Here is a 19,564-nt window from a genome sequence, read left to right on the forward strand (position 1 = left end):
GGCAGTTGATGAATTCTGGTTTGACAAGATCTCGTCAAAGCTAGTACGGAAGCTTGACTACAACAAAAAGAATAGTAAATAGCAGAGTACAGGCAAAGCCAAGATTTCGTAGTCTCTTGAGCTGCGAAACAGCAACAATTAACGGATAGCTGGACGACTTTTAATTTTAGGCTGCGCCGTTCGCTCCGTGTAATAGTTATGGGGGAAGCAAGGATAACCTGTCCCAGTTCACGAGGACTAGCTACACACAAAAGGCTCTCCGAAATCCACTGCTCTTCTCCTTGCCATTCAACGCAATAATATTGCTTCTGTTGGCATCCAGGAATTGTTACACCAGTGTTTAATGTTTTAATTTCCTGCAGGGGCTTGTCACCGCGACGTTGTCAACGGCTTGCCGATAAAGTTCGGGGATATTGAGACGAATTCCTGGACCAACTCAAAGAAGCAACAATCGTGCAGCAGAAGCAGGAAATCGCAGAGCAGCGACAAGTAGTACTCACCCACATGATTGGCACATATGGGCGTGTGCAGCTTGTGGAATGGGGAGCCGTGCAGCCCAACCTACCCTACAACGTCAAATCTACCAGATGCTGGCGGTTGAACCCTACCTCTGAAGTGCCTGTAGTTGCACTTCACAGTACTCTTGGCAATGGGTTGATGCAAAATTGACCCCCAGTAACCATCTTGCGTTCCAGTAGAAAGTTATGTTCCACTTTCTATGGCTCTGTGCTGCAAAGAGCATGCCACAAAACCACTGATCCCAACAGCTGCACAAGGTCGCGGGACGAATATTGGCCGGAGCCTCCATGACCACCAAAACAGCAGTAAAATTAGGGAAAGAGAAGAGTTACCTTGCTGCGAACACGGCTTCTACGGCGGAAAACATATTTCGCACACAAGCGACCCCAGCCCCCAAATGAAGGCACAAACAATGGAAGACGCCGTGCAAGTATGCTGGAAATACAAAGCTGCCTGCCTATAACAAACAAAGACATGCCTATTCAATCGTTATCTCCCTCTTCATAGGCGTTGGTGGGAGATTGGCACTCGCGCGAAGCATGGCTAGAGAGGGGGGGCTGCTTCAACCGCTCGGGTGTCGGTAATACAATATGTAGTGCACAGGCACTACAATGGGGCAGGCGTGTTCCCATGTCCCTGACCGATCCTGTGGACGACCTTCGCTTCTTGAGTGGCTTCCGAGAATACATCGTCCCGTGTACGACGGAAAGCCTCCTGGCGAAAGGGAACTTGCTACGCAACTCTCCGGAACCCACCCCGACTCTGCCGAAGGGTTTGCTGCAAGCAGTGCCTAGCGTGTTTCTGCCGGCTCAATGCCTCATCCCAGATCCTACAGCCTTACGCAACTCTGCCGCGGCTGCCTCCCAGATTGTGAAATTGGCATGTCCCGCATTTGGCACCCTCATCACAATGTCATCTGGCAGGTTCGCTAAAAATATCGTCACTAGGAGGTCCTGCGGTAAAGGTTCTCTCTTAGTTAGTACAGACCCAAACTCAGCTATATACTGTGCTGCATTGTTCGCACATCTGATTTAAGCTATTCGCGAGTCTATTTTGTCGCTAGAGACCCAGTGTTTGAGAGTTTCCCAGTTGCCTATAGGTTCCCGGGAATCAAATAGGTAGAACCAATTTAGGGCTTCTACGGTCAAGTATGCGCGCAGTTCGTGTCCTCAGTGTTCCGCTGGTATTCCAGTGTCAATAAACGCCAGCTCTATATGACGAAGGAAGTTCAACATATTCCTCCCATCCTCAGGTGGAATATTGGCGCTACTGGTCCGGGGGTAATCCCACCGTGTGTGTGACACCTCCAGGTGATCATCTAATGAAGTCCCCATTGGGCTTTTCGCGCAGGCGTTGAGCCCCATTCTCCTATCCACACGGTGTGCCCGCGTATATTGGCACAACCACGATCTGTCTTCCGTTGCCTGGTCCTTTAATTGTGCTGCTGCTGCTGCTTATTATACATTCCACTATAGCGAGGAGGCCACTGGGTTGGAACGGAACAGCCCCCAAATGTAGTGCGCAGCGGTCCTAAGCTGTGCCTACATATCGTCTCCTAGAGTATGGCTGCCTAGCTGCGTCCTGTAACTACCCGATTTCCCCGAAGTCAACACTTAACGTTCCAAAACATATTTGAGTCTCTATTATGAAAAATGGAACTTCCAAATAATAGTAGAACTGTTCTGAATTAACGCTGGTCATGGCTGGGTGCCAGCGCCCAACCAATCGGATGATGGGGGGAGATATCAACGGGGACGAGACGGTCAGGTGCCTGACCTAGAACTGATACCCATCAAAGTCGTATTTATAGATATAATACTAATTCTATTTCGCTTAGATCTCTAAAGAGGCCTACCGGGTAACCAAGTAATGACTAGGTATTGCGCTACACTGCCATAGTGGTAGCTGCCGGGGTATTCCTACTACCCTAAGGCTCCATCTACGGCACTCGATTCTTAGAAGAAATTGCAGCACTAATGCCATTTCTGAATTCCTAATGTCCTAACCATTCTCTTTACGGTTAGTGAGCTACTAGAGATCACTCCAAAGCCCCATTGTAGTGCCTGTGCACTACACAATGACAGTGGCGCACGTTGAGTGGAATATTGTTCTTTGCCCAAGCTGGTACTCTTGGTGCTTAGCAACTATTGTAAGTAGATAAAATGCCGCACAAACTTTTTGTATGAAGGTTGTGCTCATGAATATGCTCTACATATCGTGCGTTTCTGCAACTGACAGCCCCTGGCATCTCCCACATCCTTCTGATGCGGAATGCAAGCAAGCGACCAGTTTCATCGACTTCTTCCCAACATCAACTACAACTTAGGGCGTAGCTGCGTTTTTTCTTGTCTGTTTCCTTATCAGACGAACCCGCTCCTGTAGAAACACAACCGACTTCACCGTCACCGACGGACAAACACCTAAAGAGTATCCTGTAATAGGAAGCCGATAGCCAGCCATTTCAGCCCTTTCAGCGCGATCGACACGATTAGTCCTAGAGAGGGATGACCCTCTTTACGTCATTAACTTGAAATCGGAGCCTCGTTCGCTTTCTTCTCAATCTTCCATGGTGCCCCCGGCATACCCCACTCCAGTTGACGCTAGCATGGCGGCCGCGGGCAAGCAACATCGCAAGCCAGTGCAGTCAAACTACCACCAAAGTGTAAATCAGCAGTATGTCGTGGAGGTATGCCGGCGACATCCCTTAATGCACGGATTCGTTGTTCCCGTGTGCGAAGGCACGATCGTGTCAGGCGCACTTCGACGCCCATTTTTGGCACATACGTATCTGTTTACGTATTTAGACTTCATACCCAAGAACCACGGTTTTACTTGTGTGGGATGGACACAACACACTGAGGATTTGTGCGAAGGGGTGTGACTTCTTTTCGTGCTTCAACAGGAGGAGCAGATGGCGCTGAAAGACCTGTTGCAGCAGTTGCATGTCGTCGTGGAGGATCTCGCTACATTGGACGGCTCCCTTACATCTCTCTTTGAAACTGCACCGAACACGGATGTGACGGAGCACCAGCAGCTCGTACAGGTATGGTTCGTGCTCCACTGTATCATCGATCAGCTATCCTTCTTCGGCTTGTAGGATATCCCCGACTGGCGCGCCTAAATGAGTGAAGGGTACTTTTGCACAACGGGGCAATGTGAAATGTATGGCTTCAGTTTCGGAGCCGCGTTGCTCGACGCATAACTCGCTACGGGCAGCTTGCGAAGAACTTGGCTCAAATTGTTGAAAAGATAATTTCCTACAGTTCCTCCCAGTTCCCCGATGATCTCCGTCAACGAGAATCCTTTCACCCCAGGCAGCTGCACGAACTTGACGCCCTACTAAAGCAGCATCAGCAACGCCTGCAAAAGTAAGAAAGCACTGTTCTTCGCTTCCTCGCACCTACTTAGTTCCAACAAAGGACGTTGCTCATTTCTCGCCCTCTTTGAACAAAGGCTCCCTTATTTGAATGGTACGGTGGTACTACCTATGGTGCGTCTTTCACCCAGTTGTACGCCGCTGGACGCCGATCTCTGCATGCTACAAAGACGAGAAGCACAGTACATATATTTGTGCGCATATATGTTTTCATAACTTCCGTTGCCTTTTTACATGCAGGAGGGCATACATGAAATCCGCTTTTGTATATCTATGTGTAGGTGCGTGTTTCTGCGTATGTTTGGCTTGCGTGCATTTGCGGGCCGGCTTGTCTGTCTGGCTGGCTACTTTCTGCTTCTGCCGTTGCACTTGCTTGACCGTGCCTGGCTGCAACCAGTTTGTTTTTACTGCAGGTACAAGTCGCAGTTCGCTGCCTGGTGGCAAAATACTGAGCGGCACTTTCACACAATGCGAATGGCCAATTTTGTATGCTCCATCCAGGAAAGGTAGGCCCATGTACAGTTAATTCCGTGTAGTGGAACTACAGGGGTTTATCTATATTTTACTTATTTCGATGTCGCAATTTGCTTCATTTAGTGTGCAGTGCTGCTTTTCTTCCCAGGGCACAGACTTCATCGGGTTTGTCCACTAGAGATGGACCGCCCGGGGCTCCTACTCGCAGCGGGGGTCCCCGCTTAGAACCAGTTCGAGCGAAGGCAACAACTGGAGAGCAGTTGGCCACTGCTCGGGGATCACAGAAGCCGCAGGAGGGTGCTCTCAACCCAGCTACTTTGCAGAGGCCCGCGCAGCTTCAGGCCCACAGCCAGCACCTGCTACAGGAGACGGGACAAGCAATGGCCAAGGAAGTGCAACGCATGCGCGCCACACAGGAGCAGCTTCAACAGTCGTCGACTGCTCTCGAACAGACAGAAGCATCCTACAACGGTCAGACACGTGCCAAAACCACAATCCAAAATAGAATTGATGCACTTCTGGGCTGGCTTGTTAACTATTCACCGTTGCTGCACAGACAAAATAGTGAGGGTTGTTGTAATCTTCGGGTCTTCCCAGCTAATGCGTGGAGATGCACGGGTGCTTTGGGGGCGTAATTGCGGGTTGGGCCTTGGGAGCATCGCGGTGGACGCGGGGGACTTACACGTTTGATCTGTGCTCGAGTCCTAAGTACTTAGCTGTGGTTAACATCCTTACAACATCCTTACAAGACGGTACCGTCTCTTCCGTGAGTGCCGTTGACCCCATGCTCCTATTGGATATCTCGAGATGAGCCTGCCGTATGCAAACCATACTTTTAGGGACCCAGCCGGAGGGGCTTATCTACGGCTGCAGGCTCGGAACGGGACAGAGGGGCCATTGTGTGTTTGGCGCTAAGGGGTGGAGTAGGGGCTGGTGGGTTGGATAGTTGGTATCGCAGAAATAGGAGGGCCAAGGGGGCAGGGCAGAGTGCTGCCTGTCGTTGTTACTGCTTCTACTGGTGTTGCAGTCTTTGGCTCGCGACTCTCCAGCGCAACAGGAATGCTGCAGGCTTTGAAAAAGAGGTACACTGCCCTCGGATGCACAGCGCCTCGCGGCGCAGCTTCCCGCGGGGCCCTAGGGGGAAACAGCAGAAGGCAGCATATTGAGTGTAATTACAGAAAGGGTGACAGAGGCCAAGACGGTGAAGAGTTAGGAGCACATACTCGCCTGCTCTTCTGCATCTATTATAAAGCTTGGGGCCTAGGGCTGCTTGCAGCAGCACCGCAGAACGCCCGTGCTTGAAAAGCGCCGGGAAGACACCAAATTATCTTTCCCAGCGGGTTCAAATATATGCACAGTGTGCATGCGTTGACTTACATGTAAAGTATTTCACCCCACAATCCCAAGGATATGCAGCAGATGCTGCATTGAGAGGCTGAGTCGGTGCATTATCGAAATGACCGTCTGCTTGTGGGACATATCCTTATTCGTGTTTCTCGATGTTGCTTGCGTTGCTAGTGCCTTGTTTGCGCCTGCGTGCCTGTGCGTCTCCTAGAACACGCTGCGGCCTCTCAGGTGTACTGGCAACTTATCATGTTTGGATAAACTTTGTTAGCTAGTCTTGCACATATGTCAGAGGCTTACGGCGAATTCGGACGCATGGCATTTTCCGTTGCCACAGCGCAGGCCTACGGAGCCAGTTAATATGCTTTTGAGAGTGTGAATATACGCGTTGACTGTGGGGGACATTCTCTGCCTGGCTTCTGATTTACTGCACAGGAGACGGGACGGAAATATTCAGATGGCCCATTCATCGCAACACAAGGCTTTGTATTTCATTTGCTGCTGCTTTGGCACCTGTGGTTGTTTGTGTCTTCTCATTTCATGGGATGTGCAAAACATTCTGTGCCTTTACAGCCGCTGACTGCTATTTGCCTTTTCGTTTGCTGTGACTAGGATAAATCAAATGGAAAGCTTCAGGGGTAGACTGGAGGGCACTGAGTAGGCTTGTTTAAGTAAGGGTGGAGCCACCATTGTTTGTCCCCCTTTTCCCTTTCTGTGTGTTCTACAGGTCTGCGTCTGATTCAGAGCTTATTTGGCTCGCGTTCCTCTTCTTCTTGGGGTGCTGCGCATTCGTCTTGCTGAGGCGCCTGGGGCTATTGAAGCTTGTCATAGGTGTACGCCTGTTCTTGTCCCTTAACTCGCAAGTCCTTAAACATACAGAAGCCATAATTCCTTGTCATGAGACGTTCCTGGCTCTTTTTGATAGCGTTTAGCGAGTTCCCGAAGGCGTCCAATCAGTCCATTGCTTTGTGGTTTTTCTGGCCAATAGTTTATGTGCACCGGTGCCTACTGCGAGGTTGCTCCTTGACTTTGTCTTAGGTGACCACTTTCTCGCTGCGACATTCGATATCATTGGCTCTCGCGACAGCGGATCGGGCTGTGTTGGTTTTGGTTTGGGTGTGGGAGAGTTGGTTCGTGGGTACTAAAGCGTCTGACGAACCCCTGAAGACGACAGCCATTCAGGAGTTAAGTTCCCCTGCCAAGTCGTTTGTATCTGTGACACCTCCGGCCGTTTCTGAGTTGCTTGCGACTTCGGCTGCCGCGGTCCTTGCAGCGACTTCCACCCCATCGACGCGCAGTACAACTCATGACACGGAAGTTGCCGGCAATGTCTATCCAGCTGAGCTACCCAAGGGAGACCAAAGAGGGGTTTCAGCGCAGAAGGCCAACAGTCATACGAAGACAGACATGCAGGCAGAGGGAACGACTACAGACATGTTGCACGTCGATGCGCAGCCACACGGGAGAAGGGGCATTCAGTTGAAACAAGGCATCGTTCATCCGTCGACAAGAGGTAGAGAGAAGCACTCCGAAACAGCTCTCCCAGATGAGATAGAAGAAGCACTCGAAGCGGCAGGGATTGGCACCCGAGGACAGCTTCTGCCCAGCGGGAGTTATTGAGGCGACAGGAACAGGCTGCCTGTTGCTGTACGTTAGCAGTAGCATGCAGGAAAAGATCTGCGGATTCTTAATCATTGGATCAGCCATTACCAGTGAGTTTGTGGAGTTGTGAAACGCGTGAATCGTGGGCATCCCACAGGTTAGATACGGACTGCAGTGCACGAAGCAAGACGTTTGCAGGGATTCAGGCACGTATTTTAGAGAAAGTTAGTGCCTTTTCGAACAGCAACGGTCCTGTGCGATGTATAGATATTGGGTCAGGATTTTGGGTCCTCATTTTTAGTAGTAGCCGCTGGCGGTCGGACCTCTTAAGCCATGTGAAGGAAATATGTGGTTGCCTTTACAGCAGCTGGGAGGGTGCATAAGCGTATCGCCTTCGTGCTGGGTTAGCAGTGTTGGCTCGTAGTGGAGTATAAATGCATTTGACGGGGGATGACAAAACTCCATCTCAAGTGTATTTGTACCCACGTTTGTGTCTCGCAAGATTTTCGACAGCAGGCGGTTGCTGCCGTGAGGAGTTTAGTTTCCCCCGCTGTAGTTTGTGTTGGATTTGCTTTTTATCGTCGTAGTATACAAAAAATTGAAGGGGAAATTTATGCACAACAATAGATGGGAGTTGGTGATACGCGTCGCGCTGCCCGTGCACCAGCTAAATACCTTGTGTATGCAAATATCTGCGAGCGGAAGGGCGAAAGAAAACATGAAGACATTGTTGAGCGCTCGTTCGCTTTAGCAGGTGAACAATTTGTTGCTGAATAGGTGCTTTTACAGCGAATCACAATGTTTAGAGTACAGGCCACTCTGCATAGAAGTCTATTATGGACTGTGATGCGGTCGTTCCAAGGGTTACTCTAGAGGGGAATGTCGAAACGGTATCTAACAGTTTTGAGGAACAAACCATGAAATAGGAGGGCTGATTTACTAGGCACTAATAGCGAATAGCTTCTTCATCTCCAAACGGCGTTTTGCTCTTGGTAGTGGATTAACAGAGCTTGTCTGCATCCAGCACGCCATTACACAGAACGAGGGAGCGTAGGGAAGACGACGTGTCTATCACGTGAGCTATTCAGTTTGGTGGTGATGTAGGGTGCTTGAGAAGTGCAACTTCAGGCGGTTGCAGGGTGGAATAGTGGAATACATTGTTACTCTTTTTCCTGTCCTGCCTGAAAAGTAGTGGGTCGTTTGGCGTTCCTGCGAAGAGGCGTTCGAGGAGACAGGGACTCGAGTACTCCTCCCAGGGAAAGGACCAATAGTAAAATTGCTTGTTTCAAGCAGCGGATGCAGTCGGGAGATGAGTAGGGTCGGACGTTGGTCGGTCACTTGCAGACGCGCTGGCGAAGATTATAATGTGCCGTCGGAGCTGGGGCCAAACCACAAATTGTTTTCGTAGGACGGCTGACGGGCTCGCCTAAGCTGCGTTAAGGCTGACGCGAGAAGGCAGCAGCTTGAATGAGAAACGAATGAAATGGAGGAGATAGGCACCCTGGGCACAAGCGGAATAACGCAGAGATGCCACAAGAAGAGGGAGCTTTATGCAAAGTGGCAATCAAGCTGCACTGCAAGAGACCTCTTGGAAGCTGTCATTTTCCGTCTATCTGTCGTGACCCGAGTTGTTTTGCTTTCCATGCCTGGGGTTCGGAGGGAAGTACCTGCTCTTGTGGGGCTGAGGTGGCCTTTCTCTCTGGTGTAGTTCACGATACTCGTAGACGGAGGCAGAGGACTGCCGTTGCACAAAGGGACTCATACACTGCCAAATGTCGAGCGAGAGAGGCCAGCGCTGGGCAGTGGCCCGCGCCTACTGTGCCGTCGGCTCCTGATCGCATTTCTTCTGTGTCAGCCTTATTATGCAGCCATTGCGTCTGAATCTCAAAGGGGAACTTAACAATACACCATCAGCAACCAGCATGTTGTAGCGATGAGCCTTCAGAAACAATGAACGTTTCGTTTGCAGAGAAAACTTACTCATCGAAACGCTTAATGGTGAATGCGCGTAGAGCTAAGTTTTCTCTGCAAGCGAAACATTCATTGTTTCTGAAGGTTTATCGCATTCTTCACCATGGATAACCGCGGCAATGCTCACGCTGCCGTGGATTTAGTACATTTGTATGCGTCCGCTACAGCGTCACTATGAAATGTGGTCGTTTCAAATGCAGGCAGTGTTTGCTTTTCCGCGGTGCACAGAAGGGTCCCTCCAATGTCCGCTCACTCTGTCGTTCAGCAGATAAGTGCATGCATTCAGATCCAAAGCCAGAAATTGCGTGCCCGTATAGATGTTGGATACGCGATCGTAGTGCCGAGCTCTTTAAAGCATATGCTGTAGAGCCTCGAGAGCGGAGCTCAGCAGTAGTGTGGCGGTCAGCATCTGGGTATCCGACCGAGCCGTGTTCAAGAGGCTGAATTATATGTTCGCACAGAAAGGACTCTTACCTCACTCTTCTGCAGAGTGGGGGCCACTGCCTGCCTGAACCTGTTGCATTGGACTCTGCTGCCACTGACGACTCTGAAAAACTTAGCCTTTGCCCATCTTCTCAGGTAGCTACGAACGAACTACTAACTAGCGAATAAATTGCCCGAACCGAGTGTACGAAGGACAGCATATACGAATGCTTGTAGTAGCTGCTCCTGAGTCCCCATGGTCTCGGTGCATCCGTGGCACGACTATCTTCTGCAAGAGGGCACACGCTCATGGTGGCTGTTTACACTTCTAGCGTAAGTCATGCTCTACTCGCGAGTACACGCGATGAGCGCTGATGTGTTTCACCAACAATAAGAGTCCAAACTGCCAGGAAAAAGCCCCCAAAATAGTTGGTAAGGCGAAGCAGTGGCTCACACCGAATCATACGTCTCCCAAAGGGCTGCAGTTGCATGCATCACACGTCTCCCAAAAGGCTGCCGTTGCATGCAACAGCAGCAACCGCAGCAGCGAGTCTTCGTCTGTGTTGTACTCAGGAGCACCAACGGAAACAGTTTCTCCCACGCAGCCCCACAAGGGGCCCCAGGCCCAAAAAGCACAGCTGCCACATTTAGGTTACTTGTAATCTTATAGACATTGCGCGCTTTGCTGAGCCTAGAGTAGGCCAAGTGGCTAAGAACTTAGAGCAAGGCTAGCAGTAGCGGGCTCGCGGCTCCTTTTCGGTAGGGTCTGATCTTCCGCCCGTAGAAAAGCCATTTGTTGCTGCTGCTGTTGGAGCACCTGCTGCAGGCGGGAAACCTCCTGTTGCAACCTGCGGACGAGCGGAAACACAAACATGGGAACATCTCCCGGCCTTCTCGGTAACCTGTTTGGTTCAAGTCGAAGGAGAAAAAGTGATGGACGAATGCCTCTACCATGCCGGAATATGCTTGCCTGTGTAGTTTTGCTTCCTGCTGCCTGTACCGCAACGCCGCTGTAGAAAAGCGCAGCTCGATTTGCCGCCTCTCCCGTTCTCTTGCAAGCCTCACCCCTACTACCTGCGACAAACGTCCCTGTCTGCGCAAAGAGTCGATGAAAGGCAGAGCTCACGCTGCTAGTCTTTACAACTGCTGCACGTGCACTATGGATAGCAATATGTTACGCCAGGTGAACAACAAATTAGCTGCAATAGAGTCGTTTGGTCCCTGTGAGTCGTGGTAAAATAAACACATCGCTGTATTTGCATGGCATATGAAATGGACCCCAGTTTCCTAAGGCACTAGCCATGTACAGAGGCACGCATATCAACACATGCTGATGGCATGTGTTGATATGCGTGCCTCTGTACATGCCTAGTGCCAGCTTAAAGAGGTACGACCGAAATAATTGCAGAGCCTAATGGACGAGCAGGTTGCCTGCGATGTCTCAGCAGCAGTTACACAGCAACAATGACGGACGGCAAGCTGCTGCTGGTGGAACGTTTTCGCCTTTGCAACAACAGTCTGAATCAAGCCAGAGGCCTCTGTATCAAGTGTCTGACAGCCTGAAGGCAACAAGGGGGAAGTGGGCTGGATGCAGGTGCGGTAGGTCAACAGAGAGACAGTCATATATCTTGCAACGGTTCTCTTCCCGTCATACGGAGATAAAGGCATCTTTTCTTGCAGCCAACGAAATAGGTGCTAGCAGCCTGCTCATGAAGGCTTGGGTACCACTTAAAAGGTAGTGTGCAAAAAGAGTGTTGCGCTCTTAACTACTTGAGTCTGGGACTAATTTACTTCCTTCAGCTAGAGACCAATGGATTAAAGCTTTCGGAAAGGGTGAGATTGTCGGCTTACTCAATAGCAGCTCATTGACATGCAGCTGAAGAGAATGGCTGCCGTCTGCATTTGAGTTGTAAAGAAGGTCCATCGACTCAATTTTCTGTTTGCTTCGTTAACAAATAATATTACTTAAAGCTCGATCACATTCAAATCTATAATTCAGCTCAGAAGGCAAGCTGCAGGTGCGTGAGTGGGAACTGAAACAGCTGGCCCAGATGGTGGGTCGACCGTCGGCGGCACTTTAGCGTCACCTCTCCCATTATGCAAATACCAGATAATCCTAAGAAGACGCAAACTTATTTTGACATATAGACATTTTCCAGCTTACTCCATCCAAAACTAAGACCTTTTTGTCGCCGCACCAGATCGAGGAGAGTCGGCAGAGCTACAGTCGCATGCAGGCCCGCCGACACGAGCGATGAGAGACAAACGAGCCTCCAAAAGGAACTTTCTGATTTTGTAACTGAATTGGCTTGGGCTTTGAATAAGGCGGAAACAAAGGGGGAGAGAGAAGGGCAAGTTCGATGAGCAGTAGGACTGGCCTGTCAACGTACCGTTCAAGGCCAGCGGTTCCTCACAGCCAGAAGATCAAACAATCCCCTTACTCTTCTCATCGAGTATAATCCGGAAAAACTAGCAAAATTTCTTCTTTCGTTTCACTGACATTCCATACATGCCCCAAACCGACGCATTACCCCTCATTGGATCCCCTTCCCTCGGCTCAAGCATGCATCCAAGCTGCAGTTGCAACAGACTCATTCGAATGGAGCCGATGGCTACAGCCTGAGGGGATTATCCTGAGAACCCTAGTGGCATTTAATCTCGTGTCTCTTCGGGGAGTTATTCCTTCTCGCAGAAGGGGTGCGGCTGTGCTACTGCTGCTGCTACCACCGCAGCTGTTGTCGCTTTTGGTTGGAGATGAGGTCTGGGCGGCAGGCTGAAGATGTTACTCGTGGGCCTTGGGGCTGCTGCAGCGGCAAGTGCCGCATGCATGTTGCCGCTGCTGCTCTACTACCACTTCGTCGACAGGAAGAAGGACACTCCAATTGCGGCTCTCTCCTTCTGCAGTACCCTCACATTTGCTCTCCTTCTGGCCCTTCTCGTGCCTATAGACATCATGCAGGCTTCCACAGTCAACTTTGCTACCCTACAGAATGCTGATATCCCTCAAGAGTTGCAGCAGCCTCCATCTGTTGCTGAGGCAGCTGCTGCAGCTCACGCGTCCAACACCGCGGCAGCCGCCTTTACCCCTGCGGGAGCCGCCGCCGCCGCTGCTGCTGCTGCTGGCTGGGCGGCACTTAAAAGGGCCTCCTTACCGCTCACCCCTGATGTGTTGCAGCAGTTGTACCTTGGTCTGGGCATTGCTGTCTTCCTCTGCTGCTTTATACTGACACCTGCGGCTATCTTCTATGCAAAAGAGAGCGACAGGAGGCGGGTACAATGCGACATTACCAATGCACTATTTGCGATAGTGTTGTAGCCTCCTTGCAGGAGCGGCACTGTTCTCGTTGTGACCGTAGGCTATTCGCAGTGTTCCTCCTGAAAGTGCTAAGCAAAAATATTGCACCACAAATGTAGGCTACAACGTGTTGGCAATATAAGTGATAAGTACGAGCAAAAATATAGAAGCATGACTGGAATACATTTAGGGAACTTACAGAAATCCTGGCAATTCTACTTTGCCGTAGCCTTGGGATATTGTTTGCATCTGTATTTTACTTTTGCATTTGGCGTCGCCATTTTGTGAGGCGCCTTATGGCAGAGGATATGCTTGGCCTTTGGGGTGCCGATTTGCTGCCGGTCTCAATACTTTCTTCATACGCCGCCTGAAATGCCTCCAGCTTATCTTAGTTGTTATTGCCACATCCCTGCCGAATGTTTGCCGTTTGCCTCGAAACTTTATGCCACTGTACTACAGCTTAGTGTGCAGATACAATGTACATAGAGTATATGCATATACGTGTAGTTGCAGTATTATAATGGCTCACATTTGCATCAACTGCACAATTTAAATTGTATTTGTGTGTACTTAGTGTACTGTGTTGTTTTTGCGCTCGGGACGGCATTCCATGAACACCTGCATTTGCAGTGGTGTGTTTGTACACACACATGCCCTCTAAAAATTTTACGCATGTGATTTTGTGTATGGTAATGCGTATTTAATGCATGCATACAGCCTCCACGAAAAGTTGTTTTGTAGGTGTGTGCTTGTCCTTTTAGCTGCAGGACATAGATGAACTTGAAGCGTTTTCTTATAAGGCTTCTTTTGCAGCGCTGAAGAAGACTGTTTTATTCGTTGTGGCTGCGTGTGTGCTGCTTTTGCTGCTGCTGGCAGTGAGGCCTGGCATGCCTCCCCCAGCTTTTTTGAGGCCCGAGGAGCCTGTTGCGCCACCGCAACGTTTGCAGCAGGAGCAGCAGGGAGTTAGTCCTGATGAAAGGAGCTCTGCTGGCCTAATGGCTGCAGCCGCAGCAGCAGCTTCTGCGGCTGCAGCCACGGCTAGTGCAGCTGCCGCTGCAGCAGCAGCAGCAGCACAGCGCGTGGACTCGGATGCCGTACAACTGTACACAGCTCAGCTGCTGGGGGTTCATAAGGCAGGAGTGGACTCTCTACTGTATCTCGGAGCCTGCTTTCTTTGTGGGGGTGAGACTTAGTGGGGCATAGACATGTATACACCAAGGCACAAAGGCACAAAGAAGCAAAGCTATAAGGAGACGAATTCGTAAAGCCATCTGCAGGCATGTAGATAAAATGCTACCTGAAGGTGTGGGAAGGCAAAGCCGCAGAGACATTCTCACAAGCATTAGAATGCAGTGATATGTATGAAAATGCGTGGGGTCGAAGGCACACACGGATACGAATACACGGAAACACAAGAGCACACCTGTGAAACGAATTTGTGGAACTATCGTAGTATACAAGGTGCAAACACACGTAAAGTAGCCGTGCAAGAAATGGGCATACACACACCGGCTTGTAAGTTACCACCGTGGGGATACCAATTCAGTGATGAAAACACTGGTAGGTACAGCATTAAAGGTACACAGGTCTGAATGTGCATCTGCTCGTGTGTATGCATTTGGAAACTCCTGCAGTTTCTATTTGTTCGGTGTTGCTGCGTCTCGCTGTTGTTACTGCTGCAGCACAGGGGGTGTGGATCATTTTTGGGGCCTTCGGCGTGGCCTGTCTCCCATTGGCGTGGCTTAAACGTCGGCCTTCCACTGAGCAGCAGCAGCAGCAATTGGAGCACGCAATAGCAGCAATCCGCGAACAGCAGCGGTTGCTCCAGGTGGGCCATGATGCATCAAGCACACAAACGCGCAGTTCACCCAGTTCATGATGAGCACGCTCCAATGAGTAGATATATGTGGCGAACATATGTATAATTGCAACTGCCTATGTCAGATGTGTGCACGCTTGTAGTAGCCTGCAAGATAGGAGTTTGAATACACAGTAGGGGCCTGTTGCGTCCAGAAAATCGCGTTCTCCTTCGTTTTTCACAGTATATGAACATTTGGACTGTCTTAGCAACAAAAATGCGCAGTACTCCCGGTTGCACAGTTTAGTGAAGAGGCACAAGCTTAGTAAGCAAAAGTGTGAAATGTAGTTGCCCAAGTAACCAGGGGACCAGGAAGCAGGGGAGGATGTGCGCAAGCATGATTCTATACTTTTAAGTGAAACAAGCTATCCCAGACAGCAAAACTGTGTCAAAACTGTGTCTGCGTCGTCAAAATATTCATAGCCCGAAAATGGAGCTCGGCTGCTAGTGTAACTAGAAATTTCAACTCCCCAGAACTTGCTTGCGCTTGGCTTGCACTGCAGAACAAATATGCTGGCGGCCGCAAAATGAGCCCCTTAGATACCGAGACCTTCCAGCATCTGCGCGCGCAGCAACGCATCTGCAGCGAAAGGAAGTACAAGTTGCAGGTATGGGGTCTTCTTGACAGTACCATGTGATGCCTCTTGATAATGGACTTATACGAATGTCGGTCGGTAGCAAATAACCTGCCCAGGCAATATTAAGTATCCTGTATTATGTTTGGTCATTTTAGCATAATGCTGTTTAGCTTCCGCAATTTAGTTGGAGGAATACATTCACCAGTACCAAGTTGGGCGTGGCTGCGGTTGCTGTCATCTACTCTTGTTTGAAAACGCTCATTGAATGTTAAATGCATCAAATAGCCTCTGATGTCACCTACTTTTGTGAACTTGCCAGTCCGTAACAGTTAGTTACAGCAAGTCGTGCGTACTCAGCCAGTGTTCCCAAGCTCATTTGAGGGTTCACCTTCTAGAGGGATGGAGTTGAACACAGAGACCCTACAAACGGCAAGACAAGAGGTCATGGTTATAGGCCTGAGGCCATCGAGGTTGTTGGCTAGATTGTATGGGGGGTTTTTGTGGTGCAGGAAGCAGAAGAAGGGACTCGTTCAGCCTATTCGGTGTTCCGTCATTTGCTGCTACCCTTTCGGCAGCTTTTGGGCTTGTTTCTGCTCCTTCTACTGCTGCTGCTGCTAGTGTCGCTAGGCACAGTCCTCATAAGGAGGCTGGGGGCCTCTGCGTGCGGATGGCGCTGCGGCTTCGCAGCCCCCAACACTGACGGCCCTCCAACGCCTGCAGATGCAATCCTGTTGTTTCTTTCTGCAGTGGGTGCCGGTCTGTAGAATGCGCAGATGCTTGTTTTTGCCGGGCGTTTGTGCACTACTTATACATAAACGACGAAGAGTACCAAATCGAACAAGGGGACAGCATTTCGAAATGCAATCAGCATTTCCCTTTGTCTTGTTGCGTTGCGCTGTGACTTAGTATCCCCCTGGGGACCTGTGGTTGGTTTGCGGCTGGCTGCTGCTGCTGCTGCTGGGGGCGTTGTATGGCGTGGTTCGGCTGCTGCCCATATGCACTGCCAGACACAAGAGACTCCGCGAATGGCAGCGGCGTGTTATTGTTAAAGGAGGATCGAGCTCCCCCCAGGTCGGCCTGAAATGGGGCCTTGCAGTGCCTCAACTGCAGTTGGAACAATCAGCAGCCGCAGTGATAAGAGGCAGCTTAGCAACACCGGCAGGAAGGACAGAAAAGACAGCAGTAGCATCGTAGCAACACGTGCAGCTGAGACAGCCACAACAAGTGCATCAGCAACAAATCAAGTGCGCAAAGCCTCGAGGATCTCGCGGGTCTCTTACCAGCTGATGCTGGGGGCCTAGTGTAGGGCTGTGCTTTGCAGAATTCTGGGTCTAGTGAATTATCGCATGAATCGGGTAGAAGGTACGGTATTGGCACCACGGCTGTTGCTTGCATATGGCGCAGGTGCTGCTGCTTATATCTTCACTGCTAGCACATCTCATTCTGGCTGCGGGTCTTTGCCTTTTTACGGTATGGCATCCGCGTTTTGCTGTTGTTGCTGCAGCTGCTTGGACTGTCGTTTTTCTCTGTAGATGCTCTTGCTGCTTGTCGGTTTTGCTACCAACTTAACGGTTACTGTTGTTTTAGTGTCTCCGTGAAGTGACCACGTGGTCAGCAACAGCAACAGCACTGCCTAAACTGAAGATGGGCAGCTGCAGCACCTGCACACTAGAACAACAGTAACCGTTCTGCCTTTTGCTTCATATGCTCAGGCGGCCCCGCAATATGCATCATTCGGCAACCAAACCTTTGTCCCCCAAGTGAGCAACTTGGTGCAGTCGACGCCCTGTTAGTTAGTTAATTCGGCTAGCGGCCTAATCAACATAGCTAACCCAGACAGCCAGTCGTTGGGTATGTATGACAACGCAAGCTGACTTACAATTCCGCTTAGTTAGAAATACGCTCTAATTACCGATGTAGCCGGCCAGTCCGTGAATACGATTAGCTTATCAGTGAGGCTATGCAACACATTTCGAGCTCTCCTAAGCTTTTGAGCTTCTGGGATCCAGCGTGGTGTCGCTGGTGCTCCTGCTGGTGCTGTCTTGCTGCAGAACGGGTCAGATCCCATCAAATGTTCTCTGCATGCGGCAGCAGCCGGCACCTCGTGCCGCCTCACTGTGTTTGCTGCCGCTCTTTCTCGATTGGCCTTCGGTGAGCAGCCCTGGTGCAACGCTTTATGCTGTCTGCTTCAGTTGCACTCATATCTAGGCTGGTCTTCACTAGGGGTATAAAGGGTTGCAACTGCAGTTGCTTGTGTGTGTTGAATTGAGCAGCGACACCCTTACTCGCTTCGTTGCTATACGGTAGCAACTGGTGCTTCCTCGGTAAGCGGCGTCTGGCTGAATTCCAAGAGTTAGGATTTAGAGCAGACGTTTGCATGCTGTTGCCCTCTGGGGCCCCTTGCTGAATGCATAATGAAGCATCAGAGGCCATCGGCCTGTTGTTTGCACGAATATTCAGCACCCGTGTGCTTTCCCTCCTGCAGTGCACTGCAGAACTTCCTAGAATTCATGTGGATAAGCAGTTGCACCTTGCACTTGCACTAGTGAGCGCCTACTCATCGGTCGCACATTGGACGATTCACGCATATATCTGTGCATGCTTCTATTGGTATGCTACATAGATGCGTTTTTGTGTCTGTACTGCAGTCGGCGTCCTGCTGTGTTTGGTCTATGGAGCTACATGCCAACGAGCGGTGCCCCATTACTTGGATGCGTGGGACTTTCAGCAGCAGCAGACGTCCGCAGCAGCAGCAGCAAGAACAATGGGTGACGATCTAGACGATTTGGCAGTACTAGATGAATCCGCTAGGCTGATTGTTGTGTAGAAACACATGCATTTCGTCGTTTTTGTTTTCAGTAGAACAAAGGGGGCACCGGCCGCCGCTCAATCGCAGAGTGTTGGAACGTTTGAAGGACGAAAGCATTGAATTTTAGGGTTTGGACCCTGTAATTTTAATTTGTCATTATATTTATGGGCAGGTTTCTTCTCAGAGAACTGCAGTTTTTAAGGATATCTAGACACGGTAGAAGCAACAAACTACCCACCAGATGGGGCAAGCGACTAACTCACTATTGGCTCCTCCTATTGTTTCTATGCCTAGCAAAGCCTTATTCCTCATACGAACTTTTTGCTTTGGCTAGGTGTGTAGACAATTAGTAGCTTGTCTAAGGGGCACGCGAGAAAACCCCATATGAATGAGCCCCATATGAAATACTTACTGGGAGCTGCATGGCTTTTGCTTGCACTCTCTAGAGGCGTGGCTATTCCTGTGAGTAGTCGCTTCATTTAGTAGGGATATAACAGCCTCTGATTGAACTACCCAAGGGCTTCTGCCATGTTCAGTTACGCAACAGCAGCTTCTGCCGATTTTGTGCAGTTCCGCTTTCTGGTGGAATGTGAGTATCCTGCGCCTCAAGATCATCAACTGCAACACAAGGGCTTTCTGGAGCAATTTGAAGCCCAGTGAAAGTTTAAACTGGCGAAGTTCCAATCTTCTTGGGAATCAAATGACCACGCAGAAAGTAGGGTGCAACACGTTCCAAGCGTAGAGACCACCGCTGCACCCAGCACCAGGAAACTTCTACTAAAAACTGTCCCAGGCTTCCCCCACCGGTTATACATGGGAAGGTTATAAAAATGGTGGGTTTTGACTCCGCAGAAGCTGAGTCCTCTGAGCCCTGTTTGGACTTGGCACCCCACAAACTCTGGGAAGTTGAAACGCAGAGTCGCGACAACAGCTTCCCACCCAAATGGCTAAACATCCGCACATTCGTTTCAAACGTTCCCTCTTAACAACGTTCTAAATAGGTGGTGAGGCTTCCCTCCTACGGTACACTGAGAAAACACCAATTCTCCATTGCCGAACCGCAGTAAGTAGTGAAGATGCCTTCTGCGGTTACGCATTTGGAAGCAACAGGCGCGCTTTGTAGATTCACATGCATATCCACAGCCTGAATTTTCACAACGCAACCTCAACGTTCAAGTTAATTTTGTATTTGCCACTACGCCTCATTAGATGCTTCTGTCTTGATCAATTCGTTTTGCATCTGTAGGGCCTCCTGGCGAATGGTTCACTTGTGGTCTCTGAGAGTACGGGAGGAAGACTAGACCGCTCCTTCTGC

General features: G+C 50.1%; 2 protein-coding genes across 2 annotated transcripts; both read left to right on the top strand.

Moving 5' to 3' along the window:
- Positions 1-3,085: 3,085 nt before the first annotated feature.
- EMWEY_00021790 (hypothetical protein, conserved) lies at positions 3,086-7,333 on the top strand (the record flags this gene model as incomplete). Its single annotated transcript, XM_013480577.1, has 9 exons — positions 3,086-3,205; positions 3,422-3,562; positions 3,694-3,887; positions 4,309-4,401; positions 4,518-4,840; positions 5,328-5,451; positions 6,458-6,546; positions 6,752-6,829; positions 6,987-7,333. The coding sequence occupies 9 exons, from the start codon at positions 3,086-3,088 to the stop codon at positions 7,331-7,333; spliced, it is 1,509 nt and encodes a 502-aa protein (XP_013336031.1).
- A 5,155-nt stretch (positions 7,334-12,488) lies between these two features.
- Positions 12,489-15,500, top strand: EMWEY_00021800 (hypothetical protein, conserved; the record flags this gene model as incomplete). Its single annotated transcript, XM_013480578.1, has 4 exons — positions 12,489-12,980; positions 13,766-14,186; positions 14,687-14,832; positions 15,366-15,500. 4 exons carry the CDS (start codon positions 12,489-12,491, stop codon positions 15,498-15,500), a joined length of 1,194 nt encoding a protein of 397 aa, XP_013336032.1.
- Between the last annotated feature and the right edge of the window lie 4,064 nt (positions 15,501-19,564).

Source organism: Eimeria maxima, genomic scaffold, assembly GCF_000499605.1.
Source record: "Eimeria maxima Weybridge genomic scaffold, Emw_scaff208, whole genome shotgun sequence".
Taxonomy (NCBI): domain Eukaryota; phylum Apicomplexa; class Conoidasida; order Eucoccidiorida; family Eimeriidae; genus Eimeria; species Eimeria maxima.